The sequence below is a fragment of the Seriola lalandi genome, unplaced genomic scaffold (assembly GCF_002814215.2).
Source record: "Seriola lalandi dorsalis isolate HSWRI2012SDOR001 ecotype SW California unplaced genomic scaffold, Sedor1 jcf7180002054501, whole genome shotgun sequence".
NCBI classification, from domain to species: domain Eukaryota; kingdom Metazoa; phylum Chordata; class Actinopteri; order Carangiformes; family Carangidae; genus Seriola; species Seriola lalandi.
This window is the reverse complement of record NW_019525054.1, coordinates 326,387-345,285: the sequence shown is the minus strand read 5'-3', so window position 1 is coordinate 345,285 and position 18,899 is coordinate 326,387. Positions and strand designations below refer to the sequence as shown.

At 41.7% G+C, this 18,899-nt stretch overlaps 1 protein-coding gene across 1 annotated transcript; it reads left to right on the top strand.

The window, feature by feature from the left end:
• Positions 1-127: 127 nt before the first annotated feature.
• ap4b1 (adaptor related protein complex 4 subunit beta 1) lies at positions 128-18,893 on the top strand. Its single transcript, XM_023413021.2, has 14 exons — positions 128-369; positions 1,049-1,184; positions 3,069-3,293; positions 3,397-3,527; positions 3,668-3,815; positions 5,056-5,341; positions 6,351-6,449; positions 7,167-7,278; positions 7,693-7,776; positions 8,223-8,326; positions 11,551-11,758; positions 11,889-12,203; positions 16,557-16,709; positions 17,772-18,893. Exons 2-14 carry the CDS (start codon positions 1,072-1,074, stop codon positions 18,278-18,280), a joined length of 2,487 nt encoding a protein of 828 aa, XP_023268789.1. The 5' UTR covers positions 128-369; positions 1,049-1,071; the 3' UTR covers positions 18,281-18,893.
• The last annotated feature ends 6 nt before the right edge of the window (positions 18,894-18,899 follow it).

Here is an 18,899-nt window from a genome sequence, read left to right as displayed (position 1 = left end):
TTTTTTTCATATCATTAAATGTTATTTAACTGTGCAAAGTAACCAATAACTATCATTGTCAGATGAAATAATGAAGTAATAGTAAAGTACAATATTTCCCCTTGAAACATAATGGAGTATAAACAAACAAGAAAAAAACATTTTTTCAAGTATCTCAGGTACCAAACTAGGAACAACTTGAGTTGAAGAAACGCCTGTTGTGCTGCTAAACGGTCGCGTGCTATTCCTCTTCCGACCAGCAGAGGGCAGCATGTGACTAAACACATAAGATAAAAGCAGAAGAAGAAGAAAGGCGGAAGTGTGTACGGTGTAAACAATCGAGTCATCCAGGGACTGCTGCGGATGAGATCCATTATTTCAAGTTAAACGGTTGGTAACAAATCGATGTGTTAAGAAAGGTGAAATGTAGCGAGTGATATTTTTTACGAGGTTGACAAGTTTGTGTGTCAGTGAATAAAAGCTTTCAGCAATGACTCGGGTCACTTGGCCGATAAAAGCCGGACTTACTCTCCTCTTGCCTGTAATAACTCAGCTACAAACCTGACTTACTCTCTTAATGTCTGTAATAACTCAGCTAAAAACCTGACTTACTCCCTTAATGTCTGTAAAAATTCAGATAAAAGCACAACTTACTCTCCTAATGTCTGTAATAATTCAAATAAAAGCCTGACTTACTCTATTAACGTCTGTAATAATTCAGATGAAAGCCTTATTTATTCTCTGATGGTCTGTAAAAATTCAGATAAAAGCCTGACTTACTCCCTTAATGTCTGTAATAATTCAAATAAAAACATAACTTACTCTCCTAATGTCTGTGATGATTCAGATAACAGTCTGACTTACTCTCTTAACGTCTGTAATAATTCAGATAAAAACCTGACTTACTCTCCTCTGGTCTGTAATAATTTTGTACAAACCATTTTACACATATCTTGTCATTGTTTCAGTCAAACTTCAGCAGGCCCTTTAGTTGCTTTTTGTAGGCAAGCTAATGTTTAGCATCGTGTGTGTTGTGAGAATCAGCGTTGTGTGTTTTCTGGTGTATCAGTGTGCCAGCTGCCTGCGGCCATCATGCCTTACCTGGGCAGTGAGGACACGGTGCGGGAGCTGAGGAGAGCTCTGTCCAACCCCAACATCCAGTCTGACCAGCTGCGCTACAGGAACACCATCCTCAAAGTCATCAGGTAGGTCACAGACACACAGTCACCCTCCGCTCATCCATCAGGCACAAGGCCCAAGAAAAAGTGAGCCTTTCCCTTCCCTAAAAGTCTGGTCGTCTAAGTTACAACAATGAACAAAAAATATCTATTTTAAACACACACAAACCATTGTAGTCTCTTGTCAATATAGAAATCATCATTCAGACATTCACAGTGTAGGCCGGAAACAGTGTGTGAACCCCAGTCAGTGGATTAGATTGGAGGTGTGAGTTAGAGCTACTTTGATTTATGATTTAAGTATTTTGGGTTTGTAACTCACAAGAAACATCTGCTGATGTGAACCATGTCTCTGTTGGGGAAGAACATGCAGATCTATGTATGGTGTAAAAAGAGCTCAGCATGAAAACCCCATCCCAGTGGCAAAGTGCGGTGGAGGGAGCATGATAATTTGGGGCTTTGCTGCCTCCGGACCTGGACAGCTCCACATCATCGAAGTTTATCAAGGTCTCTTACAGGATAATGCAGGGTTGGCTGCCCACCTGCTGAAGCGTAGTCGAAGCTGGTTGATGCAGCAGGACAATGATCCTAAACATCAAAGTCAATCTACTACAGACTCCCAACAAAGAAAAGCCACCTACTGGAGTGGTCCAGTCAGAGTCCAGAGCTTAATCCAGTAGAGATGCTGTGGAATGAGCTGAAGAGAGTTGCTCACAACAGACATCCTGAGAATATATCTGAGCTGAACCAGTTCTATAAGGAAGAATGGGCCACACCTCCTGAACATTGAGCAAGTCTGATCAGCCGCTACTGGAAGAGCTGGTTTGAGGTTATTGGTCCCAAGCGAGGTTCAACCAAGGGTTCACTTACTTTTCCCACCAGCACTGTGAATGTTTAATGAGTATTGTCAATAAAGACATGAATGATCCTATCTGTTTGTGTGTTATAAACTTAAGCACATTGTGTTTGTATGTAAATTAAACTTTAACATTTACCTGTAAGTCCAGTTTTCCATCAAATGCATTTCAAGTGTGCTGCTCCAACATTACCGCTCTGCTTAGCTGTATGTTTTTGTTATTATAAAGAATGTAGTTTGATTCTTTCACACGGCACATTTTTGTTAGACATTTTTTGACCATTCCTTTCATCATCTAAAAATTCAAGCTGCTGTCATGACTCTGAGGGTCAATGTTGGTTTGTCAGTCAGTCCACCACTTCAGTTCAGACTCAAATTTCTCAACAACTATTTGATTTAATTTTGTACATTCATGGTTTAAAGAGGATTAACATTAATTACTGGTGATCTCCTCATTTTTCCTCAAAATGTAAATCTGTCCAATGCTTCATTTTCTGAACAATAACCAACAAAACGGACCTTCTCATCAGCCTCAGCTTTACTTTATGTATAAAGCTAATTGATAAATGTTAGCATGATAAGACTTCAAAGTAAGACGTGTGCAACCTGACTTAACCACTAGCTCACCTGCAGACTCTTATGTTTGTTTATGCAAAGTGCTGATTTATTTAATTCTTGGTCTATCCTGGTTATATTTCAGGTGACTGTGTCTGATGTCTGTGTGGAGGCCAGTCCTACTCTGTTTCAGAAAATAATCCCTTAAATCCAAGTGTCTAAAGTTGTCTTGACTTCCACATCATATTTCACCTTAAAGCCCTGAGAGCTCGACTGCAGGCTGAACAGTCTCTGGAACAGAATAGTCTGGTTTTCTGCTTCCTGGCGCCCTAGACTGTTTAACCTAAGGCCGGGTCTGGACTATGTCATGGTGATAAAGTGGAATTGTCCATGTTTTGTTCACTGTGTCACATTTTCTTTTTTTACCTCTCATTCCTCTTGCCTTTCTTTCCTCTTCTATCCCCAACATTTTCCCCTTGCAACCTCTTTCTCTGTCTCAGGGCAATGTCACAGGGTGTGGATGTATCAGGCCTGTTCAGTGAAATGGTAAAAGCGTGTGCCACAGTAGACATAGTCCAGAAGAAACTGGTCTATGTCTTCCTGTGTTCCTACGCCACTTTAAACCCAGAGCTGTCTCTGCTGGTCATCAACACGCTGAGGAAAGACTGTCAGGATCCAAACCCCATGGTCCGCAGCCTGGCCCTGAGGAACATGACCAACCTCAGGTGAGGTGCTACACACACACACACACACACACACACACACCGTCACATCAGCCTGAGATTGTTGGAATAATTAGACTTCTGACTGTGTGTGTGTGTGTCCCAGGTTACCCAGTCTGGTGGAGTATGTGGAGCAGCCTCTGACAGCAGGACTGAGGGACAGAGCAGCTTGTGTGCGACGAGTTGCTGTACTTGGCTGGGCCAAACTACGCAATCTCCAAACCAGCTCAGAGATAGGTAGAGTGGATGGATGACTTTACTCTCTGACACAACCTGATTGTAAGGTGCAATGAAAAGGGAGGCAGGCTTGAAGTATTAAAGCTCCTGCAGGATTTTATATCTTTGTATATTCATCCACAAACCTCTTGTTCTTCCAGACGCTACAGTGGTGAACGAGCTGTACAGCCTGCTGAGGGACCCGGACCCGGTGGTGATGGTGAACTGCCTCCGCGCCCTGGAGGAGATCCTGAAGGAGGAGGGGGGAGTTGCCATCAACAAACCCATCACCCATCACCTGCTCAACAGGTTGGGGCCCATAGTCAGAACGTCAGAGTCATGATGTGAAATGAAGGAGGTTTATACATGTGGTTGAGAAATGCTTAAAGATAATGTTGCAGGGGAACTTGGGGGCTGCCACAGTGCAGCAGTTATAATCTTGTACCTACTAGTTGGCTGTATTTCATCCTCTGGTCTGAGGAGTAGATACTATGTTCAAATATGGAGAAAATAACCTATTACATATATTATATATAACATATTAGATCCCTGCTCAATATTAAGTGTGTAGCATACTAAGTGCTGTGGTGAATGTTTTTTTACATGTCCTTGTTTCTCTGCTCTTAAATGCAAACAGGAGCCTGAATCTGCAGAGTCTGTCTCTCTGTATAAAACCACCAACCACTCATCTACAGTTAATCAAATCAGAACAGCCAAATTGCTTCCTGACAGATTTCTCTCTGAGCCAGTGTTTCCAGTGAAGCACTCCAGGAGTTTTCTAAAGATGCTTCACTTAAAATTCCTGTAAATTTCCAGGAAGTTGCTGTTTTCATTTGGGACATTTTGTCTCCCAGAGGAATGTCTTTCTAGTTTTTGAGTCAAGTCAGGATTTACATAAAAACAAAGTTTGTTGATGGCCGACAGACAGTGTTGGCAAGTACATTTACTCACACACTGTACTAGAAGGAACAGTTTGACATTTTTGGAAATATACTAATTTGCTTTTTTACAGAGAGTGCAATGAATAAATCTGTAACACTGCTGTGTCTGTATGATAAATATAAACAGCCGGCTCTGTCCAAATGTAAAAAACAAATACCGACCAGAAGTAAGGATGGGAATTGAACTTTAATACTTCTGTGCATGGACAGAAGTGGTTTGATGCTATTAAGGATCTTGTCATTCGATACCAAATTTCAATACCTAAGGAGTAAGTAAGTAACTGGCACCTCTACATTTTTCTGCTTAACTCTGCTTAAAAAAAAATCAAAACAACAAACAGTGTAAAAACTACACTACAAGTGTTTATAATTGGGTTATGTGCTGGACTGTTTCTTGGCAGAGATGAAATGTGCAGGAGTCGTCGCAGTGCTACAGCTTAGCTTTTCATTACATGAAGATTTAACATCCGACCGAACAACAATAATATTGTTTTACCAACATCCGTAGTCAAAGTTTCAACTGATTGATTGTTACTGGTGTGGTCAGTATTCTGCCCGTAGACACTTCATCAGCATACACTGCCCATGTTGTGTGTCTGTCCTCCCAGGCTGAAGGAGTGTGACATCTGGGGTCAGTGCGAGGTGCTGAGAATCCTTCAGCGCTACCGGCCGCAGTCCGAGGACGAGCTCTTTGACATCCTGTCCCTTCTGGACGCATCCCTGGTCAGCCCCCACCCCCCAGTCATGGCTGCCACCCTCAGCCTCTTCCTCAGCCTCTGCTCCGGCCTTCCCGCCATCAGTTTGGCGGCCCTGGAGCGGGTACGTGGACCCCTGCTGGCCGCCTGTGGGAGCGCATCCAGAGAGACGAGGTTCACCGCCCTCTGCCACATACAGGTCAGTGTGAATAGTTCAAGTTGACAGGGAGAAGGTTTGGAGGTAGTCTTCTACTGACTTCCGTCTCACCGTGATCACTGCAAGAAAATCTGTGTAATCTACAGCTAATGAACAAAGCCATGTCTACTACATAGAGTTGTTTTTTGACTGAGAATGTCTTTGTATATGATCATCCAGTTATGTGTGAACTTTTGATTCTCAGCCTGTTTTAATGTCAGCACCTGAAACACACTTTTATCTTAAAGTTCCTCTCCAGACATGTTTCAAACTATGTAAAAATACTCTGCTATGATAAATATTTAGTGTGTATATTATAAGTATGTCACGTTTTAACATAGGGCTGGACCCAAATGCAGCCAACACAAGGGAGTAAGAGCAAAATATTTTAATAGCAAAAAAGTGACTTCTTACAAAACTCAAAATCCACACAAGGTAAAACAGGACGAAGCGAACAGGAAGCCAAAGCGTAAGGAAACACAGGGGAGTTCAAAAGACAGCAGAGGGGAGGATAACAGCAACCGCAGCACGAGGAAGACAAGGACTTCACTTGTAGACAGGATAACAACCGCAGATAAACCAACACAACCAAAGGGGAACACAGAGACTAAATAGACAAAAGGGAGCAACGGTGAGCGAACACAGATGAAACACATTAGGGCGGGGCAGACAATTACCAAACAGGGAACCAGGACAAAGACAGGAAGTACAAACATCAAAAGACACAAGGAAACTGACTAGAAAATAAAACAGGAAATATACAAATTTCCAAACAATCTCAAACATGAAATGTCCGCCATGGCAAACCATGACACAGTTGATATTTAGCATGTAGAAGAAATGGTGGCAGAGGATGTAATGCTGCTTTACAAAATGTAAACTGAGCACATCCTTGTAGATCAGTAACTAACTCTACATTAACCTTGATGCCTCAGACCTCAAGACTCAGAGTTTTAAAGTCTAACTTGTGTATTTATTATTGACACTATCCGCTGTTTTGTCCTTTTCCCAGTTGCTGTTGCGTTCTCTCCCTGGCCTGATGGGTGCGCACTACAAGCGTTTCTTCTGTGGCTATGCTGAACCGGCCTACATCAAGCAAAGGAAGATGCAGGTGATGCCTGTTTGACTCACTGTTGACCTCTCTATGTTTTCCTCTGTATTCTGTTGTTCTTTCTAATCTCAGGTACAGTTATGCTGCAACTTTCTGTTTTTGTTAATAAAATGATATTGTACTACTAAAACTATAGTTGAAATAAATAATGCCATAAACTTAAGTGTCATAAGCTTTGTGATGTCATAACAAATCACCACCTGGACCCTGGACCCTCCATCCACCTTGCAGCTTTTGATCTCCGCTGATCTCACCGACCTGTTGTTACCAGAGCTCCAGAGAAGCCTGAGAGAGGAGATGTAAAACTGCAATGAGATGGTTTTTGGTTCTTAAAACCACATATATATTTTCTTATAGATCTAAACTTCAGATAAAAGTGTAAAAGATGGGACCTTTAATCACTTATACTTATACAGAGTTTGCTCTCTGAAATGTATAGAAATGAGTGTGACCACATGCCTGGGTAGTAAAGTGGAAGCACAGCAGGTCTGTACTTCACTCGAGCTTAGAAAGGTTCATAAAGTGTTTGACAGACGATCCTGATCTGTACTAGAGACTCCAAGTCTGCTTCAATTTTGACCCTCTATGTTGACCTCCAGCTTTATGGAAGTGCAGCACTAAATCACTGGAGTATCCACAGTTACTGCCCACGAACAGTATCAGCAGCAGCACTCCAGTGCTTTGATGATAGCTAAGCTGGTGCTCTTGTGGTTGCAGGTGCTGGTGGAGCTGGTAAATGACGAGAATGTAGCAATGTTACTGGATGAGCTGAGAGGATACTGCACCGATGTCAACACTGACACTGCCCACGCGGCAATCTCAGCCATAGGTAAACACACACACACACACACACACACCCATGCACACTCCTATTATTGTTATCAGTATAATGCATGACCGTGCAGGCGCTCTATTGTTCACTATGCCTTTATTACAAGACAAACATGTCCAGACAGTTGCTGTATTCTTCTAGCTCACAGTAACACTCTTATACTCCTGGTGCATCCTCGGTTTAGACACAAAGTCTGGTATTTTCAGTGGAGTCGTTCCTAGAGGATTCTAAACACAGGAAACATCTGAATATACGTTGCATTTAGAGAACTGAGGAAATGTAGTTTTTAAAAATCTGATCTCCTGTGTTTATAATCCCACTCTCTGATTTAGTTTCTGTGTTTGATCAGCCTCACTTATGCCCTGTGTTATCCTGTGTTATCCTGTGTTATCCTGTCTTCACCTGGTGTAGGTCGTATTGGACGGAGCTACAGCGACAAATGTCTAGAGATCCTCACTGGACTCCTCGGACTCAAACAGGAGCACATCACCTCTGGTAAAACTCATTTCCCCTGACCACACACATTGCATATAGACTTGGGCTGATATTCGATATCGATATTTATCAATATTCAATAATATGGAATATCATGATATTTCCCTCCATATGCGATATTTGTCATAATTTTGCACAGTCTGCTCTGCTGCTGAGTCCGACCCTCATTTCACTGCTTCTCTTACCTTAGCATGTGACAAATACAACTTTGAACTGCTGTTTAGTGGCAGCATTGGTTAGACCTGACAATAATATTATGTGCAGTGGTGCAGTGGTTAGCCCTGTCGCCTCACAGCGAGAAGCATTTTCCTGGGCTCGAACCTGCCGGCCGGCCGGGACCTTTCTGTGTGGGACTCCATCTTCCTCCCACAGTCCAGACACGTGCAGGTTAACTGGTTAACTCTCTCTCTGTCTCTCTCTCTCTCTCTCTCTCTTTGATTCCTCAGCCGTGGTGCAGACAATGCGTGACCTGGTCTGGGTGTGTCCTCAGTGCAGCGACACAGTGTGTTTGGCTGTCGAGGGCTGTGAGGAGTTGCTTCAGGACAGCCAGGTCAGACACACTCTGCAAACATACACGTCCATGTGCACAAAGGACATAGTATATCATAGTCATTATTGTCATTTAGCATGATAACTCAAAGGAATGCTGTAGTTTTTCCATTTTTAAAACACTTTGCATTGTGGGATTATTACCAGAATACAGTGTACATACCGTGGACACTGCTTTTTATGTTCCATTATAGGGATATTTGAGGCTCTATACAGAGCATAAAAAACTAAATGACAGACAGTAAATATAGTGAACTATATAGTAAATAGGGAGTGTATTCTGACACAGCCTAATAAATAATACTTTAGGATGTTTTTCTCTTACCTTATTAATGTTGTAGGTGGAGAAGATGTAACTAATTTAACTCTTTAATATCCCATTGGGTAGTTTAATCTATAACCAGGCTTCATGTTTAAGTCCTTTGTAAAATCTCTATCAGGATGTTAGGCGGCTTCAACCTGAGAAGCTTTGACCCGAGAGGCCAGACTAGAGACGGTGGAGAAAGATATGATGATGATATGATCTTGTACTGGATTGATCAGATATTAGAAATTAGCTGGCCTGGAGCACTTCCGTTGTGTGGTTTGAAGATGTAGAGATTTTTCTGTTGCATTTGTTCTTGGGGTTTGTTTGTTTTTGTTGTGGTATTGTTTCTGTATTTGCAGCGTGTTTGCATTGTCTTCCTGCGACACGTTTTTTTCATTTGCAGCACGTTGCTGTTGTTGTATTTGTTTTGTATTTTCATATATGTCTTTGAATCTGCATCGTTTATGAATTTGCAGCTTGTTTCTCCCATTGAAAGTGTTTTCGGCCGTTGCAGCATGTTTGCCCTTGTCAGCCACCACAGGAAAGTAACTATAACTTTCAAACAAATAAAGTAAAAAGGATAATAATCACCTTTGAAATGTCATGGAGTAGAAGTATAAAGTAGCATAACTTGGAAATTCACTAGTACTTAAACATAGTATTTACATGGAGTGTACGGTTGTTTGAGAGGTTTCTCTGAACAGGACAGTCCAGGGTTAAAATGCCTCCACCCTGCTGAGACGTCCTTGAGAAATATACTGAGCTAATGCCAGCTCCATGGCTCCTGCTCTGTCGCAGGTCACTTTATAATGATGTAAAGTTTGCACCACTTCTGATGGTTTTTTTGTCTCTGATCTCCATCTTTGTCGCCCGTTCTCTTTATTGAAAGTAATTTTCATACTTTTGTTGTAATTTCAGCGTTGCTTACTAAGTATACAACATGATTACTGCACATAAACAAATCAAGGCCATTGCTGAATTATACTATTAGTATTGTGTTGTATACATGGGATGGCAGATTGTGAGAGAATTTATCCTGGGACACAGGCGCATAAAAGGCCCTGCGTCACTTGCAGTCATTTTTCTTGTCTTTCAGTGACATTTTTCAGGTTCACCTCCTGTTTATTGGCTGAACTTCATCATGTTTTCATACTGCAGGTGCCTTTCTCCTCTGTAGAAGATCACAGTAACAGTGTGGGTGCATGCAGTAGAGTACACCAATGTTTTTCCAGGTGGTTGTATTGTAGTACAGTTTGATAACCGTCCGTTCCTACAGTGCAGTGCAGTAAATGGTGGCTACAGTGAGGCAATGTAGTAATATGTATTTTACAGTGATGCTGAAGTCACTATTAGACAGTTGCAAACCTGTTCTCATGTCTGATGGATGCCACTGTAAACCAACTCACGTTGGGTCGGACACTCAGTCTCTCTCGACATCACATCGTTGACATTTCATTGTCATGTCTGCACATTTTTTTATTTTATGCATTTCTCTTTTTCTAAAGTCAATTAGGTTTTTATCGACGTATCAAAACATTGTCTGGTGTCAAGTTTTGAAGCACTGGTGAAAAGGTTTAATTCATTGGTGACAATGTTGAAGTGAATGACTTGTTTTGACGCATGTGAACAAGGTTTTGATCCTTTTAGAGGCTTTTGCACAGGTGATTTAGTGTTTTGAGACCTGCATTAAGAGTTGTGACTGTTTTCATGAGTTGTTAGAGTCAGATGAACTATGTGTGGACACGATGGAGGTTGCACAACCACAATGACAAATGCTTGAATTTACCCCCAATAATCAAAAGTCTTAACCTACAATAGTACATCATATTTATCTTTATTTGTTAATGATATATATTTTTATTATTACTCACATATGCAAATTAACTGATAATTAAAATGACATCATATAAATGTAGTGGAGTAAAACTGCTCTCTGGAACCTGGACCTGTGCTCACTAGATATATATATATATATATAAGTATTAGAGTGCTGTGTTTGGTTCTCTTTAAACTAGTGTCTGGTTAATTGCTAAATAATTTGCATGTTTGTCAGCCTGCAGGTTCATTGTGAAATATGGTTGTACCAGAAAAAAAAAAGAAAGAGGGGTAGTTTCACTTCTTCATGTTCTTTAATGAACAGATGAGCATGAAACAGCTCTGTATGTAAGTGTGAGTGGTGACAGGAAGCCCTGCCCCGTTTGAATATGAAAATAGTACTTTGTATGTGGTTAACAGCAGGACCAAAATCCAGAGAGAACCCAGACCAGCTTGTTTAAGCTTTCACATATCTTTGTGTCTTTCAGTAAGTTTATTCTATCTCTGTGATATTAAGACAACTCAGTTAAGATGTCCACATGTGAAGACTACCTCAACCTGGATCTAATGTAATAATGAGTACCTGTACAGATGTGCATACTCCGCTACAAGTAGAAGTCCTGCTTTGAAATGTTGCTTTATTAAAAGCAAAAATACTGTCATTGTGAAAAGTAAAAGTACTCATCCAGCATAATGACTCCTGTCAGTGTTATATCACTATACACTATGTTATTGGATCCTTATTATTACAGAATCTAAATGTTAAGTAACTATGATGTTAAATAACTACCACTACAGTGGTACTCAAGAAAAACAAACAGGAAATATTGACAGTAAATATACAACTGATCTCAGGCGTGGTTGGTTTCTATTCAGAAGGAATTCGTAGCTTTTGGAGATTTGGGTGCATCATGTATGTCTTATGTTGTGATTTTTTTTTCTTTTTTGTAAACTCACTCAAGTTATGTTTTTACTCTGTGTGTATCCTTGACGCCTTATAAACATTATGAATGCATTTCTGTCATAAAACAGTGGAGATGGGTGTTCATCTCTGTGGGTGTTCAGGGCCTTAAAATTCAGTCGTTCTCCTCATCCTCTATTAGGGCAGGCAGGCCTTGCTGTGGTTGCTGGGTGTGTACGGGGAACGAGTCTCCAGCGCCCCATACACGCTGGAGGTGTTCATCGATGGAGTGAGGAGCGAGGCCTCTCTGGGAGTCAAGATGGAGCTGCTGACGGCCACCATGAGGCTGTTTTTGTGCCGGCCCGCTGAAACACAGGACATGCTTGGAAGACTGCTGCACTACTGCATAGGTGTGTGTGTGTGTGTGTGTGTGTGTGTGTGTGTGCGTGCGTGTGTGTGTGTGTGTGTCTGTGTGTGTGTGTGTGTGTGTGTGTTTATGTGACGGAGAAAGAGAGTTGTTAACATTCTTGTGTTTTCCAGAGGAGGAAACAGACATGTGTGTACGTGACCAGGCACTTCTCTACTACCGCCTGTTGCATTGTGGGATAGAAGAGACACGAAAGGTCCTACAGGGTCGAAGGTCAGACCCTTCCCTAGGTGTTCTCATCGGCCGCCCCGCAGAGCCCATCAGCCAGTGGGCGTGCAGCTTTAACACTCTGGAGCCTCTCAGGCAGGGCGCCATAGAGACAGAGCCAGCCAGCAGAGGAAGCCCTGAGCATGTGAACTTTGACCCCAAGCCTAACACTGACCTCTCAGACACACTGAACTGTAGCCATGGCAAGACGGGCCATTCAGGTGAGTGAGGACATTAGTATTGTTCTGTCCTGTTATCTAAGACACTGATGGTGTAAATTAAGATTGATAAGCTACACAGCCAATAGGATTCTGATTTACAGTAAGTGCGTAGTCTTTTATTTGATTGGCTCATCACTGCACCTTTGCCTGGAATATTGATTCTTTCTAGCATCTTGTTGGAGTTACTGTGTTATGAAAAGCAGGTGTAGTCAGCTTCCTGTCTTGCATCCTTGTTAGCGAGCTAGTAATTAGTGAGCAAGTAATTAAAGATGCTGCTAGTAAAACCCAGATTTGTTATTCTTTTACAGTGAGGATTAAGTCAGATTTCACCCTGGAATCGGTCTCTTCCTAAATAAACTTCACTGGACAAAACCCACTGGGGGATCTGTGTTCATGTTGACTGTGAGCAGCACGTTGTGGTCAATCACTTGTTCCCCTAAAGTGTGAGCATAAAATTTGCAATGCTGAAAGACAATGTCATCAAAGAGAACGCGCAAGATTATCAAAAAAACCGATAGCCTCTAAATAAAGACGGCCTTAGCCTCCGTGACGTCACCCACAGGTTTCTGAACAACAGTTTTGAAGCTCAGAGTGAGTCCAAAAAATGGGCAAGAGGTGGGACGTGTGTGGAGCAAACATACACTCACCCACCTGTCACTCAAAGCGGCCATGCTCTAAATTATGCATAACTTTAAGTCTTATGAAATTTAAACAGTTCGGTTATATAAAAATTCTCCTCCCGTACGGTTGTCATGAAGGGGAAATTAGCTATTGAGACCAAAAACCGTTTTTGGTACCAGGCTGTAAACTTGTTTATTTCTGCTGTAAAGTTGGGCATTTTAACATGGGAGTCTATTGGGATTGACTCACTGTTGCAGCCTCAAGTGGTCATTTGAGGAACTGCAGTTTTTGGCTCTCGAGTGCTGATTTAATTTTTTTGCCCTGGAGGCTGCTGCTTGCAAAAGAAACACAGTGTCTACCCGGCTTACAGCTGGTCTCTGTTATGGTAGATGAATTTACTGACATCACTGATTTAGCACAACTGCCTCGTGGTGAACTTTGAGTTTATTTTTTTTACTTTCAGCATTTTGTGGCATTCTTTCTCATGCAGATGTTCGTTAGTGAGTTCTGCAGAACAAAGCACTTGCTGTGCACTTCTGTCTTGCTAGAGTGTGGGAGTTAAGTCAAACTATTGAGTGGGAGAGGGTCCAGTTTGGTGCCATCTGTGGTGCACCAAACAAAAAACATTGCAAACGGCAACAGGGACAATTGCTCAACCTAGCAGAAACCGCGCAGCAACAGTCTCGACAATATTCTTTCACTAATAAGGGACGCATTCAAAGACCAGGATAATCATGTGTTTCCCTTGTGAACCCATAGCTGAGCCACAGGATCCTCTTTGATCTGAGGAAAGCAGAGCTCCAACTGTATCCATGGCCACTGGCTGTAACCTAAGCTTGAGTGGGCGTGGCCTTCGCTGTTGCTATGGCTATCTCTGTGGTGGGGCTGCAGCTATTATTATTTCTGTGGTTGTGGTTAATATCTTTTGCTATAGCTGTAACTCTACCTGTGGCTGCTCTTTAAAGAACCCAAGACGGTATCATTGGCCAGGCTCCTGCTGTGGTGTTAGTAGTTCACATCAGCAGGTCAGGAAAAGCTTCCCCACAATGCAAACTGCATCTGTAGCCTAATCACAGCTAGGATTAGGGCTAGCCATGGCAGCAGCCAATCATAACATGTTCTGCAAGTTCTGCAACCATTGTTTGTCTAGAAAAAATCTCCAGGTATACGAAGCTTCCAGCACTGGCACAAAAGAAAGATTCTTGCATTTTAAATCCACGCTCTCTTGTTTAAAAGCCGAGAGTCTCTGTTTGATCGTGTCATTACCTGCTTCATTCAGAAGAAGAACGGATTTTGTTTGCAAGTAAACAACAGTAGTGTGTTTCTTATATGTAATTAGTTGATATTGCTGTTGGTTGTTTGTTTAAATTAGTGTGATTGTGTTGTGGTTTAGGCGTGTTGGTCCAACACTGAGGTTGTTCTTAGCTGTTCATTGGCTGTAACTGACTATATGGTTTTAGCCACTGTGTTTGGGGTGTCCTTTGATAGCATGATGGTTGATTTTCTGAACATACTGCTTGGTTGTGAATGATACAGCCTGCTGTTTATCACATACACTCAGTGGCCATGTTATAATTTAAGCTGTAGAGTCTAATACAATCGTTGTTCCATAAAGTCTATTTTTATGACGCCTATAATGTTTCGTTTTCTTTAATCTTCATTCAACCGATTCACTGGCTCCTTAGCAATCTGATGTTTCTGTTTTTCATAAATAGTTTTTTTTGTCCTGCACTTTCTCTGCGGCAACAGAAGTCCTCACCTAATGTCAGTGCTGATGAGTGTGTGACCAGAATGAAAAGGAGAAGCTTTGTGCTCAAGCCAAGAATGATAGTGGCGTTACTGCAAGTGTACACGTTGAGTACTTTAAAATTCTGGTATCATGTGTCAGTATGCAGTACATACAACCCTGACAAACAGTAACCCAAAAAGACGAAGCAAAACATGCTTTTAGAAGAAGTAAGTGTTAAATATGCTGTGGCATTCCCGTCGGAGCTCAGGTCCATCCTGTTTAACTTGATTATCCTTGAAAAAACTCTAAAACAGGATTCGTATTTTCATGCAGCAAAATATATTTATTGGACATGATACAGTTTTACTTGGTTTGGTATAACCAGTAGCTAATGGTGGCTAATGGTAGATATTTCTGTGTAACTGATGTTACTGGAGACAGTTGAGAAAGGAGACAGTGCACTTACAATCATTTGTGTCTGTGTCTGCGTCTGTGGCGTCCTCACCCCAATGGGAGAAGTTAACGTGATCACAGATTATGACCAGTTCTTTTGCCCCATTGTCACCAAAGTAAACATTTTTTCACAAGCCACAAATCTTCCAAACATTCTGACACTATAATGGCATTTTTCATACAGAGAAATCAGGAGAAAATTAACTTTGTTTATGACACGTTCAGCAACACAATCTGGTAACACAGATAACGCTTCTCACTGTTGCTTCTCGTCTCACCGCTGGAATGCTGCCAGTGTCACTTTCCAACCGGATAAACGGGCTGGTGTTGTATTGTTTTGACATGGACAAGCAATCGAAACCTGCTGGAGGTGTCTGACAAGAATTGAGCCTTTAGAATTGTAAAAATGTGTTGATGTTTTCTTAAATACAGAGTCTCTTATATGCAAAAATCTGAAGAAGCACAGGCAAGAAACACTTATATACTCTGGAATTAATACATTTATTAAAAGGACCATTTTAATGGGTCGTTGACATAGTGGCTCAAATCTTTTATTATCTGAAGTGTATTGCCTTATCCAATTTTCCAATTTGATTTATTTTCTTTGTTTTTATTTCTTTATTGTTTAAAAATAATATTTTGAATTATGGGGTAAGTCGGATATTGTCCAGCATGTGGCTGGAGTGTGGAGCGGAAGTGCTTCCCTATATTTGGAGTACGGCCCGTGAATGAGGCAGGTGTGTGTGTTTGCGACTGGCAGCATACAAGTTTTGGACCGTCGTCACGTAGTCTCGTTTTCATATTGGTGTTTTGCATCATCTTTGGAAACTTGATATGTTATGGAGCATTCGGGTTTATGTGGCACTCGTGGAATAATAAATGCACGTTTTGTAAGTACAACGAATTTGTGGGATCTCTTATTCATGTGGAGTACGACGCGTCCACTTGGTGTAAAGCCGGTTGCACCCACCTCAATGGCTGGTAGACACTTTTATTGGATCCTGGAATCAAGCCATACACATATCACAGCCAAGTTTTGGGAATCAGTTGATAGACCATGTCCACAACTCTAGCTTGATGGTTTATTGCACTTTATGATTAAAGGAAAACATCTTTAAGAAGATGCAGGGGCCTTTTAGAGCTTTTAGAGGGGGGACAAAACTGTAGAAGCCCTATCTAATTATAAGAATTATATTTAGAGATGTCTTTCTGAAGCCACTGTAATTCCCTCGTCTCCACTGTGGTACTACTGAGAAAGGTCACTTAGAGTCAGTCCGCTGTAAGTAGGTCAAACTAAGACTGAGAAAATTTTGGTTTCCCAAGATTAGGGTCCATTTCTGGGATTGCAGCACCATTTTTCAATCACAAATCTCTTGTTCTGGCACTCATCCTACCTGTCTGTCTCCCTCCCTCCCCACCCTCTCTCCCTCCCGCCTTATCCTCACTCTCTGTCCTTCTGTTGCATCCTTCCCCTCCCTCTCTTCCTTCCCCTTCTTCCCTCCCTGCGTCCTGCTCATCTTGCTCTCCTTGTCCTCCCGTGTCCTCCCCAGGCTCAGACAGTGCCATTCAGTGTGCAGACTCCTCCACTGATGTCCTGGCTTCCAGCGTCACAGCCCCCATCAGTTTGTCCCTCTCCCCGGCTCTCAGCCCAGAGGAGTTTGAGCGCCTGTGGCTGCGGCGACACGTTCTGCATGCTGAGCAAGGTAATTAAATGGAAAGAGGTTATAGTGTAAACAATCACTGCATATCTGAGAAATAATTTCAGGCTGAAAGCTTCCTCTTATTGAGCCAGGAGTTTTGTTTGGCAGGAGCAAACGGGGCCTGCTGAAGAATCTATAAAACTGTATGAAATCTCCTGACTGGAATCTATTTAAGTACATTTACTCAACAACTGTACTCAAGTACAAATTTGAGGTACTTGTATTTTACATGAGTATTTTCTGTTACTGCCACTTTACACTGAAGAGTGAAATTTTGTACTGTTTACTCCACTACATTGATCGGACAGCTTTAGATATGATTTTTTGTACACAAAATAGATGAATGGCTCATAAAATATAATGCTTTAATAGAGATTAAACTACCCAACAGTTTAGAGAAATACAGCCGCATTAACCAGCTGTTACTGTAAAATACTGCTTACACATTAATGCATGAGTAATAATGATATACTGATATGATATATAATAGTATAACAGCCAAACATGCCATTTTTCAGTGTAATCTACTTATACTTTTATTCCTTTTTACTACATTCTCCTGATTATATTTATATATTCAAATGACATTTTCAATATAGGAGTTTTACTTGTATTTCTACAGTGTGGTATTTTTGCATAAGTAAAGGGTCAGAATTCTTCCACCACTAGAAATCTTAAAACCAGTGTTTAATATCAGCCGAAGGGGATAAATGTCAAGTGTGTCCTGTTTGTTTTGCCACACCTGAACCCTGAATCTGTCAATCTTTAGTGAAAGAGATTCTCTATTTGTTTCATGACCAAGAACCCTGAGCACACACAGACTTCCTGTAGGGGGAGAAAATGTAATATTGTTTATTATTTATTTACTTAATATTGAACACTTTGGAGCTCTATATATATATATATTAGGGGATTAGGGTTAAATGTGTCTCATCTAGTGAATAAGACGTAGTTCCCATTTCTGTAGGCCCCTGTTTCATGAAGTAGAGAAACACTGGACGTTCCCTGTGTTTCTTGACTTCTAAAAGCCTCTGGTAATGACTTTGCTTGTTTTGTTGTGGCTAGGTCCTGAGAAGAGTCAAGAGGAGGAGGATTATATGTGCATGCAAGAACATGTCCAGTGCCCCGCAATACCTCACTGTTCCCCACAAAGCCTTCAGGCAGCGATGCAGCTGGTCAATATCCAGACACTGGCCTTCACGCCGCCGCACACACTCCCCTGGAGGGTTTACTTGTACACACACACCCAGCACACACACTCGGCCGACACGCCCCACAGCACGCTCATACTGGGGGAGCTGCTGTACACTGGAGAGGCGAATCAGAAAGCGGGAGCAAAGAAAGGTACAGGTGACGGAAAAGTGGTGGTGGAGAGGGGGGAAGACAAGCAAATGAAAGAGGGAGAAGAAGCCGCCGCTGAGGAGCTGAGCGGGAGAGAGACGACGGGAAAAGACGGAGAAGAAAAGGGAGTAAAAGTGACTCTGAAGCAGCAACCAAGAGATGAAAAAGCTCTGAAGGGGTTTCTCTCCATCCTTACCACTGTACTGCACACACTGTCCTCAGAGTCATCTTAGATATACCCACGCACACACATCACTGCTCTTGCTATACATCCTTCCAAAGACACTCATTGACCACACTCATTCCCTAAATATAACTATAATATAGCCTCTGATAGGAGTAAGCACTGGCACACGGAGAGAGTTGAATCTTTAAAGGAGTAAAAAGGTGAGTTAAAAAGAGAGTATTTAGTAGAGAGAAAAATTCAGCTGAAGGCCATTAATCTCCTCAGTTTGCTGGGTTTTTTTTCTCTCACAGTCAAGCCATAATAAGTGGATTAAAAAATAATTCAGGTTAGGTCAGGTTTGGCCTGGTGGGGGCACTATTGAGCACTAGTCTCACCATGGTCTGTCTCACTGCAGCAAAATCAACAGTCTTATCAACAGTCTTTCCTCTTGGGACTGAGAAATAATGTTGTTTATCTACAAACACATGTAGGGTGGGGGGGTGGGCGGGGTCCTGTTACTTACTCATTCACAGCGTGCAGAGCTGAAGGGCCCTGAAACAGCTACCATGGATATAGTTTTTATTTCTGGTAGTTATTTTTTCTGTACATTCATGATAATAACGAGCTGAAAGTAATGCGAACATGACCTGACTTAAAATAATAAAACGTGTTAAGTGTTTTGTTGT

What these genes read in the sequence shown, in the direction of transcription:
- ap4b1 (XM_023413021.2), top strand. Translation starts at nt 1,072, where the DNA reads ATGCCTTACCTGGGCAGTGAGGACACGGTGCGGGAGCTGAGGAGAGCT. An exon ending in ACCATCCTCAAAGTCATCAG is followed by an intron (nt 1,185 to 3,068) that starts GTAGGTCACAGA and finishes TCTCTGTCTCAG; the next exon opens with GGCAATGTCACAGGGTGTGG. An exon ending in TCAAGCAAAGGAAGATGCAG is followed by an intron (nt 6,450 to 7,166) that starts GTGATGCCTGTT and finishes TTGTGGTTGCAG; the next exon opens with GTGCTGGTGGAGCTGGTAAA.